The sequence below is a fragment of the Mercenaria mercenaria genome, chromosome 2 (assembly GCF_021730395.1).
Source record: "Mercenaria mercenaria strain notata chromosome 2, MADL_Memer_1, whole genome shotgun sequence".
Classification (NCBI taxonomy): domain Eukaryota; kingdom Metazoa; phylum Mollusca; class Bivalvia; order Venerida; family Veneridae; genus Mercenaria; species Mercenaria mercenaria.
The window spans coordinates 15,599,491-15,619,213 of record NC_069362.1 but is presented as its reverse complement, the minus strand read 5'-3'; the positions used below and the strand labels follow the sequence as shown (position 1 = coordinate 15,619,213).

General features: G+C 33.5%; 1 protein-coding gene across 2 annotated transcripts; it reads right to left on the bottom strand.

Moving 5' to 3' along the window:
• Positions 1 to 11,817: 11,817 nt before the first annotated feature.
• Positions 11,818 to 17,704, bottom strand: LOC123563294 (uncharacterized). Of its 2 annotated transcripts, XM_053530766.1 has the most exons (5): positions 17,074 to 17,704; positions 16,426 to 16,820; positions 16,105 to 16,197; positions 14,520 to 14,703; positions 11,818 to 14,040 (listed from the first exon to the last, which is right to left on the bottom strand). In XM_053530766.1, exons 2-5 carry the CDS (start codon positions 16,739 to 16,741, stop codon positions 13,710 to 13,712), a joined length of 924 nt encoding a protein of 307 aa, XP_053386741.1. In that variant the 5' UTR covers positions 16,742 to 16,820; positions 17,074 to 17,704; the 3' UTR covers positions 11,818 to 13,709. The 2 variants fall into 2 exon arrangements, with proteins under 2 accessions (XP_053386741.1, XP_053386736.1); XM_053530761.1 differs by having other exon boundaries at positions 16,426 to 17,704.
• Positions 17,705 to 19,723: the final 2,019 nt, after the last annotated feature.

Here is a 19,723-nt window from a genome sequence, read left to right as displayed (position 1 = left end):
ATTCACAATGGGTATGTTTGAAATTCATAGATTTCTTGTACATTTGAATGGAAAAAGGATGTACATTTTTGTTTTTGTAAGTAATTGTGTACACCTACTAAAAAGAAGAAAATAACAATATAATTTTATAAACTGTTACAAAGAGGTTAACCACTAATTTTGAAAACAAGAGGGCCATTATGGCCCTATATAGCTCACCAGAGTTGATCTGGCCTACTGACCAAGTTTTTGATCCCACATGACCTAGTTTCAAACTTGACCTAGAGATCATCAAGACAAACGTTCTGACCAAGTTTCATAAAGGTAGGGTCACAACTGTGATATCTAGAGTGTTAACAAGTTTTCCCCTTGATCTAAACGAGTGACTTAGTTTTTGACCCCACATGACCCAGATTCAAACTTGACCTAGAGATAATCAAGACAAACATTTTGACCAATTCTCATGACTTTCAAAATTAAATTGTGATCTATTGAATGTTAACAAGATTTTTCTTTGATCTAGCCTAATGACCTAGTTTTTGTTCCCACATAATCCAGCTTCAAATATGACCTAGAAATCACCAAGACAAACATTCTAACCAAGTTTCATAAAGATAGGGTCACAACTTTGGCCGTTAGAATGTTAACAAGTCTTTCCTTTGATTTGACCGAGTGACCTAGTCTTTGATCCCACATGACCCAGATTCAAACTTTACATTAAAATCATCAAAACAAACATTCTGACCAATTCTCATGAGTTTCAAACTTAAACCATGAACTCTACAGTGTTAACAAAATTTTCCTTTGATCTTGCCTACTAACCTAGTTTTTGACTCCACATAACCCAGTTTCAAACTTGACTTAGAGATTATCAAGACAAACATCTTGACCAAGTTTCATAAAGATTAAGTCAAGACTGTGGCCTCTGGAGTGTTCATAAGCTTTTCCTTTGATTTGACGTGATGACCTAGTTTTTACCCTACTGACCCAGATTCAAATCTGACCTAGAAATCACCAAGACGAACATTCTGACTAATTCTCATGAGGTTCAAACTTAAATTGTGGCCTCTATAGTGTTCACAAGCTTTTCCTTTGATTTAATCGGGAAACCTTGTTTTTGACCCCACATGACCCAGAATAAATTTGACCTAGAAATCATCAAGGCAAACATTTTGACCAAGTTTCATAAAGATTGAGTTACAACTGTGGCCCCTAGGGTGTTCACAAGATTTTCCTTTGATCTGGCCTACTGACCTAGTTATGACCCCAAATGACCCAGTTTCATATCTGACATAGAAATCATCAAGATAAATATTCTGATCAAGTTTCATAAAGATAGGGTCACAACTGTGGCCTCTAGTGTGTTCACAAGATTTTCCTTTGATTTGACTGGATGACCTAATTTTTGACCCCACATAACCCAGTTAAGATCTTGACCTAGAAATCACCAAAACAAACATTCTGACCAAGTTTCATAAAGCTTGGGACACAACTGTGGACTTTATGATGTTTACAAGCTTTTCCTTTGATTTGACCGGGTGACCTAAGTTTTGACCTCACATAATCCAGATTCAATCTTGACCTAGAGATCATCAAGACAAACATTCTGACTAAGTTTAATAAAGACTGAGTCACAGCTGTGGCCTCTATAGTGTGAACAAGTATTTCCTTTGATATGGCCTGCTGTCTTAGTTTTGGACCCCATATGACCCAGTTTCAAGCTTTTCCTAGAAATCATCAAGGCAAACATTCTGACCAAATGTCATAAATATTGGGTTACAACTGTGGTCTCTAGAGTGTTCACAAAGCAAATGTTGACGGACGACTCACGGCTGACAACGGACGACGCAAGACGGACGCCGACGGACGCCGGACAATGACCGGTCAGAATAACTCATCTTGAGCACTTCGTGCTCTGGTAAGCTAAAAATATCGTTATACCTGCAGTACATAAATGTCGCAGATCACATATTAAACAAAACGTTGACTGTTTTCTGAAAATAGAGAATGTCATCTGCATTATTCCCTTTATATTCTATGTAAAGTGGAAAATGTTCAAAGTGATGCAGCACATAGCTAAACCGATTTCAGAGTACATACCCTTACCTCCTTACAGCAAATTATCCTAACACTGAAAAAGAATGAAGATAAAAGTAGGTGGTCATGTAATTTGTAAAAGAAATGTACTTCTGTCACATTTGCTTACTGTAAAACACATCAAAATTTTACTGATGTGACCTGGTATAACTACCCGCACTAAAGACGAGTTTGCTTTACCAGATAAAGCCTTCTATCTCAGTTTCTACCAAAATGTCAAAAAAGAAAAAGAAACAAAAATAGCCTTATTTTAAGACCTCTGTGGCCAGACCCAGTGAAAAAATAGTGTCCAATAACATGTCCGCCAGTATGCGACTAACCAGATGACTCTTAGCATAGTTAGGCCTAGAAGCCGATTGAAAACGTTTCATTAAAGTAGTGATATGAAGTGCATTACTTACGATACTTGGTGATCGATAAACATATGAAAACAACAAAAACAAGTTCGGATTTTGTATCAAAACAAAAGCTTAATCTTCTTTATTTCTAATGAATCTATTTCTACTGTTTCAAAATCTGTCTTTCAGGTAATTATCTTCTGACGTCTTGATAAACTATGACAGCCATATCTATGAAAACAAAATCTTAAATTTGAAAACAACAGGTATTGGAGTAAGATGTGTAACAATAATACCGTATTTCATGAACTTTTGCATAAGATATGTCAGTTGAAATGAAGTCTTTCTTTTTAGTCATGGAGGTCCTAAAATATCCTTGACCTTAGTACGCGCAAAATGTGCTACTTTCAGCATGAGTCTTCATCACATGACGCAAAAACTCTATTATGCCTATACAAATATCTTAAAGTATCCGCATCTCCTATTTTAGGTTACCAATTTTGCATGATCAGATTAAAACGTAATTTTTGCATTTTCTTGCAAATGCTTTTTATTGTACGTCGTGTTACCGCGACCAATAATTGGAACAACAGTTAAAAAAGATTATGCTTAATTGTTCGGAATCTGTCATATGCTATTTAACGCTAATGTATCCATGACGTGAAGTATTTTGTAAATGAGTCAATTATCAAAGGGAATAAAAATATTCAAGATAATTTTCCACAAAAGATTTTATATCACAATATATGAACCCGCGAAAATATGTGATTAATACTTTTACCAAAAACTGTCGAAATCATATATTTGGCCAATGGTAAAAATTAGCCAAATCATCAAACTACGTTTGCACTTCACCATACCCAACCTAACACGTTACAAAAAATAACCTTTTCTCTCTTTTTTTTTTTGATTTTGCCCATTATTTCTTACTGTGAGCGTTCAAAATGTAGACCTTTTTCTGAAAATGACATTTAAATGGTAGCGGGAGACAGATTCTTAGGAATATGGATAATCTTGATCAAGCAATTTAAAACAGTCTTCAAAATTTGAATTAAAAAAGTAACCCAAGATGTTTTTGGTGTTATACTATTACTGTTAGAATTGTACCACCATGGCGTAATATTTGAATACTGGTATTCAACGACAACTTCGTCATACTGAGCGGCATTTGTTAACAGAAACATTTAGCCAAATCTATAAGCAATAAAAGTATTATAAGCAAAGCGTTTACACACGTTCAGTTAGAAAAAAAAACACATACCAGATCAAAGTTCACAAAACATTTTTTCCAATATTATATCTACGTGCAATTCATGCTTTTTGTTATTATTATTATTATTATTATTATTATACCTAACTTATATAGCACTCTTTTCATACAAAATATGTACGTTCAAAAGTGCTTTACAAAAACATAAAGAACACATACATACACATACATACATGAAAATATATTGGTAAAAGATTAAAATTCAGATTTTGTTATTTATTTATAACATTTGTGAATGTGATTTGGTTTAACGCCATTTTCAACAGTATTTCAGTTTTTGTTATTTATTTATAACATATTTGAAAGAGATGCGTTTTCAAAGATTTTTTAATTGCGGACAGTGAGCTTGAATCTCTGATGCTTGCTGGGAGGGCATTCCAAAGCTTTGGAGCTGCATGCTTGAAACTTCTGTCACCATACTTTATTGTCGACTCCTCGGTACAACCAAAGACACCGGGCCATTTGCCGACCTTAAGTCTCTACGAGGCTTGTACATGTCCAGCATATCGACATTGTACTTAGGAGATTCATTCTGCATGGCTTTGTATGTAAGTGTCAAGATTTTGAACTCAATGCGGTGTTGAACCGGAAGCCAATGCAACTCATTCAAGACCGACGTGATGTGTTCGTATCTTGGAGTCCTGGTTATGATGCGGACCGCTGTGTTTTGTACACATTGAAGTTTTTGCAGTGAGTCTTTGGAAATTCCATACAGCAGCGAGTTACAGTAGTCTGCTTTTGATGTAACCAAAGAGTTCACAACATGCTTGGTAGCATCAGCTGTGATGTACTGCCTGATGTGGCCAATTTGTTGAAGTTGTGCGTAACTAGCTCTACAGAGAGTGTTAACATGCTGTGTCATGACCATGTTTGAATCCATTCTAGAACCGAGATTCTTCACACAAATTGATGGTTTAATCTGAGAGGGTCCTACTTTCACGCAGATATCTTCGGGTATTTTTGTGTGATTTGTGTGAAACAAAATGACCTCAGTTTTGTCAGTATTGAGCTTCAGCATGTTCTGATGCATCCAAGAGACTATGTCGTTGAGACAGATTTCAATCCGAGATAGGGCTTCGTGTTGATGGGAAATATTGTTTGGTTTAAACGATAAGTATAGTTGTGAGTCATCGGCATAAAAGTGATGATTCCGTCCATGGCTTCTACAGATTGAACCAACGGGTTTTGTGTACATGATGTAGTTTTTCGGTCCTGGACAGATTCTTATGGTACACTGTATTTCATATGGACTGGAGTAGATAGTTCGCCATTTACTGAGACTGTTTGGTAGCGGTCATTCAGATAAGAAGTCATCCACTGTAGTGGTTTGTCAATGATCCCGAAGTCCTTTTCCATGCGTTTAAGCATCGTTTCATGGTCGATAGTATCAAACGCAGCTGATAAGTCAAGCATTACCAAGATTGTGATTTCGTTTTGATCCAGGGATTGAAGAATGTCATTTTGAACTTTGAGAAGTGCAGTTTCTGTCGAGTGATGTTTTCTGTATGCAGACTGATGCTGTTCATGTAGGTTCTTCGAAGTCAGGTGGCACTCAATGTGTTTATCTACTACTTTTTCCAGTACTTTTGAGACAAAAGGTAGGTTTGTTACAATTATATCTAAAATTAGATGCATATTTTTCTGCATATTGTTATTACGTAATTCATCCAAAATCAATGTTTCCTATGGTTTGCCGTTGGTGTAAATTAAACATCAGAAATTTTAAAGATATGACTTACAAATGTATATTTATATTATGATTAACAGGAAATTGTATTATTGTTTTAATGTTAGAAATTCATTAACGTAGGTAAAATGTTAACTAAAATGCAGGAAATACAGGTAGGTCTATCGGAAAAAAAAAGCTTCTTTTTATTAGAATTTGGCAAGTAGCCATGTATTATTAAACATTGGCAAACGAGAGTCGCTATAGAGTTAAGGGCCCATCTCAACACAGTTGGGAAAAAACATATGTAACTTCGACTTGGGCTCGAACGCTGCTAAGAAATATAAATCCTAGAAAATGAAACGTTGCAGAAAAAATAATCAACATGTGAAGCTGTACACCTGCGGTTTATTGTTTTAGTTAAGTTAACCATTCCTTTAAATAGACAGTAACTAGCTTTATATAGAAGAAAAGAAACATTACCTGTTTAAAAATAGTAGTGCGAATTGGTATTTTGATATGAAACGTGGCTTAGGCGGTGCCCGATTGTTGTGGATTTTTCCTGCTTATGTGTGTGCGTGTATGTACGTGTGCATCTGTGTTTCTTGGGCGGTGCCCTACAGTGTTGTTATATCTTACTTGTCTATTTGTTTATCTATGTAAGTTAGTTATGTGTGTGTACTCGCGCGTGTATGTGTGTGTGTGTGTGTGCGTTTGTCTTTTGTACGTGTCTGTGCTGCTTTGGTTTACGTTGTATGGTAACTGTGATTAAGGAACGTAGCATTCCCTTTTGAATATTCATCATCGTTCCACTTTCCTCTCCCTCTTTTCTGTACTTTGCATAAATTAAAATGTGCACTTAACTTTAGTTGCAAATCAAAGTTTAGATTGGCATATAGGACCAGAAGGTAAAGGTCAATGTAATAATTACTAAATTTTGAAGCGGACATTCACAAAGTAAGACAAGAGTGTGTACTGCTATGACGCTTTATTTTAAGAACTCAGGTCAACATTACTAGTCCACTAACGATATTTAACCATAGGGGGACTCATGGTTCTCCCATCTTAGGTCTATACTCTACATAGCATTTAAGTTACATTGTAAGGACCAATATTAAACTTAAACATTGAATGAATCCCCCAGCTGTTTGTCCGTTCGTCAGTCAGCCACACAAAGTGATCTGAGACGTCAAACCGTGTGTTTCCTTGAAAACAAGAACTTAAAAACTATATATAAAAACGAGAATCAGATGGAACACAATTATTTCATTAACATCTCGACAGTTCCAAAAGACGGAAATGAATCAATGACTGTATTAGTCTTGATAAATATACATTCCAAAATAAATTTTCGAATTTGTCAGTAGTTTGGCCCGCAGTTAATTATAAGGTATATAATAATGCTTATAAATCATACGTGAACAAACCAATTTTAAGATAGTACTCACATTCAGACAGTTTACTTATTGCATTGTCATTATCATTCTCTGTTTTATGATTTCATTTTAATTTGAAGAACGATGGTTCAATTAGTAACTGAACTTTGAAGTCGTCTCCTTTAGTATAAAATATAGGATACAGGCAACTACAAGTCAAAACCAAACCACCGCCTTTCGGGTGCCGACGCTCATCTGACTTTTTTGTCTCTGTATAATAGAAATATTGTCATACTCATGTACAAAGTACAAAATTCTTGCAGAAAGCAAGGTAGAGTTCAGTACTTGCTGTGCAGAGTCAGCTTATAATGGCAAATAACTGCTCCAAGTTTTAAAGCAATAGCTTTACGGAGAAAAGTGACCTAAAAGCAAAACTTAAAGAAGAAATCTGATATTTTCTACGTCCGAAAGGGTCCATAATTCTTGCAAAAAGCAGGACGGAGTTATGTTGCTTGCTGTACAGAGTCAGCTATTGGTGGTGAACAAGTGTTGCAAGTTTTAAATAAAAAAATAAACATAAAAACAACGCCAACGCCGACACCGACGCCGATCAAGTGATGACAATAACTCATATATTTTTTCCAAAAAATCCGACGAGCTAATGTAATGATAACTTATGCAAGGTACAATAATACTTTATCTGCTTAAGATATGCACATGTTATACTGAATATCTGATTTGCATAAAGCTAGATTTAACCTTGAACGTACAATCAGATAACATTTTTATTTGCAAAAACATTGAGAGCGTTAAAATATACAGTAAGTACCTTAGTTGGCAACAATACAAATATTGATATCAAAGTATGAAATCATGACATAAGTATGCATATTCAATGAATTGTGATTATTTGTGTAAACATTAAACAGGTATAATATGACCTGGAAATGAAAATGTGTTTTCCAACAGGATTTTTGTTTTGTTCGCGCATAGGAGTTCAACGGAAATTTGGAAGGAAAACCCGGCAATAATCCCTTGAACTAGTAAGAATTTAACAATTTATAGATTCTTGTGTAGATATAAGTAAAGTTTCAAATATATTATGAAATCTTATCTCTTAAAAACGCAAGTTCAAAACCTAAAAAGAGTCTGTACGTCGTGTATTATCTGAGTTTACTTTTCAACTATTTGGGTTCCCTTTGTTCATATTACACTAAAGCTTGGATTTTATCTAAAATAGCAAACGTTTTACGTTTCTGAGAATTTATATCGTTATGGATGATCCTTACAAAACCTGTTGTGTTATATTGATTACTGATTGTATTGTACAGTTATTTAGTCCGAATTACATTTGCTATGTGGAGATGTTCAAAGAAGTAGAAGTGATTCCTTAGTTTTCGTATGTTTCAATGAAATAATTATTTTTTCTATGTAGTTACATCTTTATTTTGAGAGCACATCTTTAAGGGTGTTTGGAAAGAAACAATATGTGTGTTAATATTGATATTTATTTTAACATCAGTTATGCACAGCAAGATTGCATTATCAAATATACCATAAACAAAGATTCATGCAAAAATAAATCGCTGATTTTTGTTTTGTTTACATAAAAATGTCAGTTACTGAGCTGTTATTTTTGCCTAGTTTATTTAATATAAAATCTAAGACGACAAATTTTGTACCATTACTGAATAGAAGTTAAACAAAATAACGCCACCATTTTCTACAACAAAGACAGTGCCTAGGGATGGCTGACATCACATTCTTTTATAGCCAGTTTGTTATTGCCTTCAGAATTAGTGACAGGTACATTGCAAAGTTTGGTCAATGCTGAGCATTCATCAGCATTTCCATTATCGCCTTGTTCTGTGTCTGGTTTATTTGTGTCTTGCTCGTTTTCAAACACATTCATGTCATTTACGCTATCCGGCGGTACATTAACGTCATGAAGCTCCGTTACTTCAGAATTTTCAGACACGCTATTACTAAGTTCACCTCTGGTATGGGGAATAGAAGCGGAACTGAAAAAAAAATACATATCTATATACAATACAGATAAATTACTTATCTTTTAAAACAAGTATATAGAATATACCCTGTAATTTTCATTACTGAATCTGCTGACCGCCTAAGCCGGTAGTCGTGGGTTTATTTAGAGTAAGGATCAGCATCGTATCTGGTCAGGAGACCAAGATACATTTTTACACTAATGCGGCTAACAAAGCTGCAGTCTTTCTTTGTTTACAATTGGGCTTTGTTCGGATTCACGATAGTATTTAGTACTTACGTCTCTAGATCGTCTTCCTCACATCTAGTCTTGGTGCGCATGTTGCGAATGCACCAGATAATGGCACAAATAACACCCAATAAAAGCACCAAGATGAGAACACCCGCCACAGCGTATAACGCTAACCTCTTATTACTTATAGATTTTGTGAGCTTTTGGATTCTTTTCAAACGCAGAATCTTATCTGTAAAATAACAGAAATTTATGCAGTTAATTAATTTCTCTTAAGTGTCATAGACCTTTAAACACATTAATTATATTTTATTTGTTTAGTGAAGGTCTCCTGAAATTAGTAGAATTTTGGTTTTGAAGGTTTTCATTATCAATTCTATTCTTCGAAATATTGAGAATATTTGCACCAAAAACGTATAACTTACCTTTCTTAGATAAATCGAGCTTTGTTTGGAGATCTATCAGTTTTTCTAAAAAGCTTGCCTTTATCTTTTCTGTTTCCTTGTCCAGTGCCTTTTCTAAATCAATATATTAGAACATTTAGAATGTAACCGACATACTCGTACATATAAGAACAATCGTACAAAAGCATATTTGTTAAATGTCATTTATAAACGTCAGTATGCTACACGTTAGAAAGCTTAATGATATAAATTTTATTTTAATATTGACATTCATATTACTTCAATTTTAAGAATGGACACAAAAAACAAAGAGTACATCATTACATTATGTAAAGCCTTACGGGTACAGTAGAGGTTACATCCTTCCTGTTCTTCCTGTGTACCACATAATGTTGTTAGGTATTCATGGGAACAAGGAAGGCAGTAAAACTCGCCATTGTCGGAGATACACGTGTCGAAGCCCCAACGCTCACATGTTACATTAACTTCAACAGGTCCGCATTGGAAATGTTGGTGTGGCTGTTGGAGTGGCTGACCAGAAACAGAAATGGCAAAGGCGATGAAAAGTAATCAGTAGACCAAAACAAACTGACGCGGCAGTAAATTGATGTAGGTACGTAACATGTTTTTAACATGAGTACACTTGCTGCGTGGCTTCATGTTTGTTGTTAAAATTTCTGTCACCTTGAATGGATGCAGCCCGATCACCTTTTAATTTCCAGTTTGTTTCTGAAAGACAAAAAATATGTCAAAACTATACATCTGTTACAATAACAAAATAAGTCCTGTCATATTATTATTATTTAATCGTTTGTGCTCACGACACGTTTCATTTGGTTTTAATGCCTTATAATAGTGTATAAAGAACAAACTACATGTGTAATACTAAGATATGAAGGTTTACTTTTCTCAATAAATGTATAAACGACGGAATTAATAAAAATTGTATCTCACAGATCATTATTCAAGCTTGGCCTAAAATATAACGTGATATTTAAATCTAAAGAAAGACTACCTAGTTTTGTATCTACTTTCTGTTTATTGCAGTTACGCACCATTTTAAAACTAGCTACCAGTCGGCAACACATTCTTTCTAAACAATGGTGCGAACACTTTTAGATAGTTCTCTCTTTTTAAAGTGTTAAGCACAGATCTCTGTGTAAACGTTTCAGTTATCTGAACCACCAAATAAGTTTTGCTTGATAGCATTAGCCGACGATCATCATGGTAGCAAAAAAGTTTTTACAATTCATACCCTTTATATTTGTATTACATTTATTTTAATGAAATTCACAACTTACATGCCTTCTCCAATACAAGATTGTTTAAAGATGCATCAGTCTGCAGGCGCCAACCTCACTAACTATCCAGATAAATGAGTATCTATAGGTTAATACATATGGAGTTTCCGTTGACGTATGACTATTTATACTTCACACGTAACAAAAATTTCAGTATTACTTGTATTGTACATAAATTCGTTTTTCAGTTTGAAACAAGATAATATTGCAAACATTATTATTGTCTTGTAAATGTTACTAAAGGTCGTTTTAGTGGAAAAGTTGTACTTAAAAAATCACATAAGATTTCTTTTTTTCATGTTGTTATCTCCGATATGTTTTACTGTAAAGGCTTAAACAAAACAAAGTAACTATCGCAACAGTTTGTAAAGTCTGCTGTCCTGATATTGTTACAAAATGAAGTAATTAATCATATTTTTTTAAAATTTTGTATACATGCATAGTTAAGCATATAAATTGTTATTGGACTGTTGACTTTAGTAAAGTTCATCAATTCACAGAACGCATTCGAATCATCATCAGCAAGTTACATACTACATTGTAAAAGCAACATATTTATTGTAATAAATTTATTTTCTTTTTTAGCATAATGATTATTTAAAGTATTCTCTCGGATTGTGGTCCAGTGGTCTACTGGTTACACACTTGACTGTCAATCCAGAGGTCAGGGGTTCAAATCCCGGTTCAGGCTCTGGATATTATTTTATGTATTGTTGTAAATATAATTTCAGGAGTTTATTTTTTTATGTACGTCTAGTTGCATAGAGGAGATCTTTTATAAGAGTGATCTTACTAACATGATGAATGTACGTTTCAAAATTATATTTTCATATAAAGATAATACTTATTCAACTGCTCCATGTAGGGTGACTTGATCATTGTTGAAATATGGTAACTGTTCTGTTTTACAAAAATGTATGCCATTATGTCACACGCATGATCATTACTGGTTGAATACAGTGTTAAAACTTCATTCATGTAAACTATAATAAAACTTCATCTCTTTTGAATGTATACTTTATTTGATAAAATAACTTACAAGATATAGTTCCAGCAGGGCATTTCCAAAAAGGTCATTGCCTGTAACTTTGCTCATACAGATGAAATCTTAAGCTGAATAGTCAGGTGCACTTCGTCTTTCCTAACAAATAGTTTCATTAAATTTTGTTTTTACTTAAGGATATAATTTTAAGAAAATTCTAAACAGAGTTGCAGTTACTGAAAACCTTCCAAATCCAAAGTTGAATGGGAGGGTGATTCATAGTAAACTGTCATAAAAATCTTGACAACAGAAAAGGAAGTTTAAATTAGGGTGTCCTGATTTTCAAATCTTTATGTGAGTTGCTAAGAAGTCTAATATTCTGTTCACTTTCCAGAGATTAGGAAAACGCCCTTACCACAGAGGGTGTCCATATGTTAAGAGATTATGGGCAGGTTCTACTTTCCAGATTTTATATTATATCCTTTCCGCAGCCTTAACGTACTAAAACGTATTAGCGTCTGGTGGCCCTTTCACGCTTCCGTAGAAACAACATTTATTACACGAAACTTATTTTGAAAACATTTCTGAAATGTCTAGGTCTGCAGCTCTCAAATACGGTTATATCTTACATCTGAGGCATATACTGACACTCTCAGACAACATCAAAAATGACATTTTGAGCGATTTGATGAAGTTCCAAAATTATCAATGTACCCTTGGTCCGTTACGGACCCCTGTGGGATTTCTGTTTATCCAGAGCTCAAATATTTTTTCATAGATTAAAAGCTGGCATGCTGTACTAAAGCTAAGGTAATTTCAATTCGTAATAAAGTGCTGAAATTGGCTCCCCAATAGCATATACTCAGCCGTATGAGCACATCTTCGGATGTCCCTAAATTATAATATGTATAATTGTTGAATTCCGCTCAACCCGAGTCTAAAGGGCGCCGGCGGTATCATGCATTTCCACTATCGTCCATTTACAGGCTCAGTCAAACCAATCTTGCAATATGTTCAGTTTTGTCGTGTTCGGGGCGGCCTATGGCTTTCCATTTTTTAAAACAAATAATAATAATACGTATTAGGGCTTCACCAAAAAACATTTATTGTAAATACAAAACGTATCTATTATTATTAATTTTATTAAAGTTTACTGATACTGGTACCGTAAGTGTCGCTTACTATTATAATGTACTTATGACTTGTATACGGAAGTAATTTCTTTCTTTCAAAATGCGCATTAACTGTCAACGGAAAAACCGGAAACAATTCATTATCTCTTGAAAAATTTCCTTTTTTTCATAATGTTGAAAAGATGCCATTATTATCAGTTGTGTTCGTGACTGATATACTGGATAATATGTTATGTTGTACATATTTCCAGTTAACTTCAATTTACCCCCTTAAATGTTTTAAATCATGCAATGGTTCTCAACTCAATGTTACGTTATTGTTTATTATTTAGCTTGTCAAAATTTAAGATATTTTAATTTGTCACAATTGTTCGTCTTCATTTGCATGTTAAGTAGTTATCCATGTATTGTTTTGATGTTGGTAGTGTTAACCAATGAGACGGGTATAAGGAAACAAATATTTTTTAATCTTTACTACATGCTAATATTTAAATAAAATTGAATAAAAACAGGAATGTGTGTTGAGCAGAATTTCAAATCAAAGGAGAAAATAAAACAAGTACAATAATGATATTAATTAATAATACATATAAAACGATAATAACAACAACATACATGAGAATAACAACAATGATGCTAATAATACTAGAAGAATTAATAATACAAAATGTGAAAATATTAAATTGATTATTTAGTTATTGTTATTATTTTTTTTATTTCATTATTCTTATTAACATTATGCTAATCCTGATTTGACTAGTCCATGGTTGTTTCAAATGTTTCACATTTTTTATACATGGCTAAAGAAATTTTTAACCATAAATAATTGCCATTTTCTTTTTAAAAGATAAATATGTCTTAAATATCTTTTTGTTTTAAAGTGTCATCAAAGATATTTGCTAAAGTGCGAAGACACGTGTACTTTTACGGAGCCCTTTCTGAATTTATAGGGGACTGCAGTTCCATGAATAGATTGTGGTTGTGATCGTTTTTGTTTTTAGAGATTGCCATTTTATTGCATCCGTCCTGGTTTGTAACAGGCACACGAGGCACTGTATTTGCAGGACATTCTTTACCAGGTATATAACTGCTTTGTTCTGAGTCTGATCTATTGTTTTCCCCCTCTTCATTGTCATTGAATGCCAACCTCTCTATGTTGCCAGAGGGCGCATTAAGTTCTTTCAGCTGTGTGCCTTCTGGCACCCTCATCAAGTTATTATGACTTCCTTCTCTGGTAAGTGGGGTCGACGCCGTACTGAAAACAATGTATGGTTAAATGTCGAATACAGACATGTCTTGCATCCCACAATAAACCAGAGCAAAATACATGAACTCAGTGTTGTTATATTTTCTGGTCCTTTGGCAACATGGATTATATTCAATATATCTGTACAAAAGAGTTTGTATAAAAGAGTTCCGCTTAAACTTGTGCCAGGAGGCGTGAGAAATGTTGCACATTACATTAACTCTAATGAATGCAATCAAACAGGGTTTGCTATTTAGGTGTTTGTTTGTCAGTGTTCTGTGCTTCCATAGGATCTTTTTATAGATTGTATTTTGTTACGTTGTAATGTTTTAAAGATGTCAGCAGCTAGACCGTTTAACATTATTTGGAGTTATAACCTCATCATATGTATGTGTGTTCCCAAATAATTCACTGATAAGTTACACTATAAGTTTAAAGCTTTAGTCACAATCCAGCTAAAAAGTATAAACTTAGGTTGGTATACTTACATTTCGGCGTTTTCACAGTCGTATCTGTTTGTATCACATTTACGGCGGATACACCAACTTGTTATACAAATGACAACTAGTAACACTACAAGGGCAAGAATTCCCGCTAATGTTTGTAAAGCTATATCTTTATTTTCCAGAGATTCTTCCAGTGACTTTGTCTTTTTCTTTTGAAAATATATCTCTGAAAAATAACAAAGAAAAGCGAATGTATACATTATTATTTCGTTTACAGACTATAAAGAGTTGTTAAATGTTCGTTCATAGGTACGTTTAAGTGTTTAGTGTCTTCTTGCCAAAAAACAACAACTTCAAAACTTGTGTATTTATAATTCTTTTAACATTAAAGGCACTCGCTACAGTTTTTCCGGATCGATATTTACCCCAACACCGTGCCAATTTGGTTTCGATGTAGCTCACTACAGTGTTGGTACGGTCTTCTGCGCTCTGGAAGTGGTTATCTAATGTCACGTACGGCAAAAATTCGCAAATTATTGTATGTTCGCATGCATTTATAATGTACAAAATGTATAATATATTGACTAAAGGCTAGGGTAAGTATCACCATGGTTACAAAATATATACATTTAAAGTAATTTTAGTTCAATTGCTTCAATCCGACATATACTGGAGTCTGTTATTTATACCAACGCTCCAACTCTGCATTGAGTCACAGCTGTTTCTAACCCCGTACCGTACCCGTACCGTACATTCGTAAACTATAGGTTTTTTTTTTTTTAAAAAAAAGGCGGAAACTTTCATCGTTCATGCTTCAGAAACACCTTAAAATCCGATTATTAAGAAACCTGCCGTTTGATAATTTTATATATACATTTCTTACATTTCTAAGTCATTTGCTCAAACACTGAAAGAGTATTTCGTGCCAACCTGCGTTGTATAAATGCCCGGCACACCCCACCTCGTTGTAATTTGATTTAAGCGAAATCTAATATGGTGACCTATCAATTTCCTTTTTGTTTTAGATTAGGTAGACATAACCAAAGGTATGTGCAGAGTTTGATTACATTCTATTATGTGAAACTAGATAAAATAGCAGAGGTACCAACTTATGCAAAAATAGCCCTTGGGTCTGCTTAACAAGTATTCCTTTCTTTACAAAATCATGTTCTTTTGATTTCTCTGAGCATGTTTCAAATAGATATATTGTTTTCCATTATAAAAATGCTTAGATAATCAAATTTATGCTGATTATTGTACTTTACTGAAATATATTTTAGGATTACAGAAATTTTGAAAAATGTTTAAAATAGCACCATATCTAGGGGCAAATTAAATTGAAACAAAGCTGGTGCCCTAGTATTTTTATTTCTTTTTTCAATACATCATAACATGATTTTTTAATACAAAACATTTCATCAAAATCTATTATTGAGAAAAAAATTACGAAACTGTAGCGAGCGTCTTTAAGTATTACTTTATACATAAGATTGATCTAAATACTCTAAAGCTATTACTAAAATCGTGTCACTAGGAAATAATTCATAGAAGAAGATTGTTTAATTTAATTTATTAAACATACAGTAATTTTATTTACTATTTATATGGCTAGACTAGTGCTGTTTACCTTTCATATATATATCAAGATGTGCTTGGAGTTTATTCTGTTGTTCTGAAAAGTTTGACTTTAGCTTTTCCATTTCTTTATTCACTGCAATCTCTAAAATAACAATATAAATGAAATTTTACTTTCAAAACAATGTAACAACCAATCGTTCGTTTAAGTAGCTTACTGAAAATATAACATTACGAATATATGCCAATGTCATGTTCTTACGTAATGGTTATTTTATTGGACATACGGTTGACTACTATATTCTGAAGTATTACGTTGTTTATATTTATTTTAATGTATGAAAGCTTTAGTGGATGCAGGGTGAATACTTACGCGTACAATAGAGGTTACAACCTTGTATTTCTTCATGCGTACCACATAAAGTTGTTAGGTATTCATGGGAACAGGGAAGACAGTAAAACTCGTCGTTGTCAGAGATACATGTGTCGTAGCCCCACCGTTCACATATCACATTTAAACTAACGGGGCCACACGGGAAGCTTTCCGCCGTCAGTTGAAGAGGTTGACCAGAGACAGATATTGAAACCATACGAAAAAGTACGGATAAAACAAAAAGAGATCGTGGAGAGAGTTGTTTAATGAGATAAAACATGTTTTTAAAATTAGCACGTTGACGTCGATTGCACATGTTTGTTTTCGTTTGTCACAAGAACTACTTCTTTTGTTGATGGTAATTCACGACTATTACCACAAGTTTCCAATCCTTTCTAAAATATATAAGAATAAATGGTTACACCTATCTGTTGTTGGAGGATTTTATCCATAACCGGTGTGGTTTGTTTTGCTTTCTGCTTATTAAACATTTTTAAAATTTTAGTACTCCGGCAAAAACGCTTTTGTGCAATGTATATACATACATAAGTATTGTAAGGAATAAAGATCTTCATTAATGTATATCTCCGTCATACGGCTACATACACCACTGACAAAACTAGAATGTGATAAAACAAATCTAAATACCATTAAATACTTCAGTTATGCAGTCCAGCTTTATATACTGATATATGTGCACTTGTTAGTTTTTAAGTTGCTAACTTAATTTGTATTGCAACTAAAATACCCAGTGTCATGCTGTTTGAATTATAAATATATTACCTTATGCTTCGTGCTAAAAAGTAAGAAAACGGACTGATAAATAAACATAAATTGGAATTTCCATTAGACGTATGATATACACTTTTTATTTATACTTCACACGTAACATGAAATATTAAGGCCAACAAAAATGAAAAATGCAATACGTATATATGTATAAACGGAAACAATTAGTTTTAAATGAATGAATGAATAAATAAATGAATGGATGAATATTCGTCAAAGTTTTATTAGTTATACAGTTTTTAGCATAGGCATGCATGTCATTTTTTTCCAAAATAAATAAGTGAATAAGTTACCTAATATCTTGTCTTTCAGAATGTATTAATAGACTTTATAATTAAAAGTAAGTTACTATCTGTTTAACCTTGAAAACTCATGGCTAACTGGTTCTAAATTTTGCATCTAGCTGTGTAACTGTGAGATATCAGGAGACTCACGTCGTGTCAGCACGTATCACACTTGACGCTGTTTTGAATCTTTCTGGAAAAAAGGAGCAGGCGACATATGAGAAAGTGAGATTTTGGCTAAAATATGGTTTAGAATGACCACCCGCTGTTGCATTACATCATTCTATTTGTTACTAGTTCAATATCATCAATGCTTTGTTATCAATGTAGTCGCTCTCAAACGTATCTTTATTTTAACTGAAATATTTTACTAAATAGAAAAGGCTGTTTAAATAAGAAATGTTTTCATAAGTTATCGTATAAAATGCATTTCTTTATGGCTGTAGCATCTGTGAATAAAATACTGCATGATAGCGGGAATGAAATCCTAAATCGTCCTCCTAGGGAAGTTGAGAACAAGTTAGTACTGTTATAAAATCTATGAATAACGAATGTTGGAGTGGTGCCTGTGAGTGGAGTCTGACCAGTGTGAGATTTAGGAGTGACCTTAGAAAGAAAAAAACTGAGTGAGATTTTGGAGTTTAAATCAGATGCTTTGCACATATTTGTTTATACATGATAACAAATTATAATAATAAATTATAATGATAACATATTGAGGGTCATAAAGAAGACAAGTACAGTAAAACTTAGGTGTTCTTGCAAATGCCATCAGTACTGATGATGATGATGATGACAGACTTTTATTGATGCGTTATTTGATGAATATGTTCGTGCAAAATATGCTGCTATTGCCTTTGTAAATGTTGTTTTTGATAATGCTATGATGTTGATGCCGCTGATGATGTTAATAGCACCGATTCTGCTGATGTTTTAGTTGTTGAATTGAGAAAGATGGGAAAATGTAGTTAAGCTGTAAGTTTACAATGATGTTGTTTTGAATTTGCTGCTGTTGTTGCTGCTGATGATGATGACATCATTATAACTTCGTCATGCAACCTTTTTAGCAATAACACCACTGTTTTTACTCTAAATAACTTTTGTTTTAAACTGTTTCCAGCTTTAAATGAATAACTGTTTCTTAATATTTAAATAATTACTTCGCTTAGCGTTTCTTAAATCTTCTTTAAAAAGTCGTCAGTAGTTTGACATAGTAACACTGATATAAGATAGAAAACCCTATAAAATTTCCAATACACTTAAGCTACTGCACAAGTAGATAACGATTTTGCAACTACTGTAAACAGTTTCTAATTCGAATATAGTCAATATAGCGCACATTGCATGGTAAGGTTAAGTTCGTTATGCATGTAAATAATGAATGGAAGTAACCTGGCTGTTAATTGATAATATTGGGTAAAATAACCATTGAGTATTTGAATAAAATTTACTTGTAGTCTCAGTACTTTTTTACAGAACAACAGTATTATTTCAGTTTCGAGCTCATTAAAAGTTGAAGAGCTGTATTGATATACACTTAAATCTCGTCGCTATATTTACGTGTATATGTAGAATATTTATCAAGACTGAATGAAAGAAAAACGATCACCAGGAAATAGACATTCATAAATGTTTGAATGTTATCATAACCAATAAAAATTATTTCATGTCATTCTTCTTGACAAGGTTTTTTTTATGCAACCGAAGGTGGATATACTAAAATCGCACTGTCCGCCCGTGCGTCAGTCCGTCCCCGTCCGTGCGTCCATGTAAATTCTTATCCGTAATGTAACTCTGATTCGATAAAAAGATTTTGAACTTGGCATACATGTTCACCATAATGAGACGCCTAGGTCCAAGGTCAATGTCAGACTTAGAAGTCAACGGTTAAGTCAATGCTCGTCGGCAGTTGTCACTCATAGTGACAGCTCTTGTTTTTCTTTCTTTCTGTTATAAAATCGTCGAATGAAATAATGCGTTTTTTATATGAGGATTCAATCAACTTTTTATTAAACCTTAAAGGTGGATAATCAGATTTTGGCCATGTAACGGATTTGTTCGAAACTTTAGCATCTGATCATTTACACTCATTTATGTTCACTTAACACTTAATACAAATTAGATTTTCACTGGAGGTATTTTTAAAATTTCATTTTCCTATCCTGGTTGCCCAACCAAGATAGAGTTATTTTATCTTAAGTATAAATTTGATAAACATACTTTGC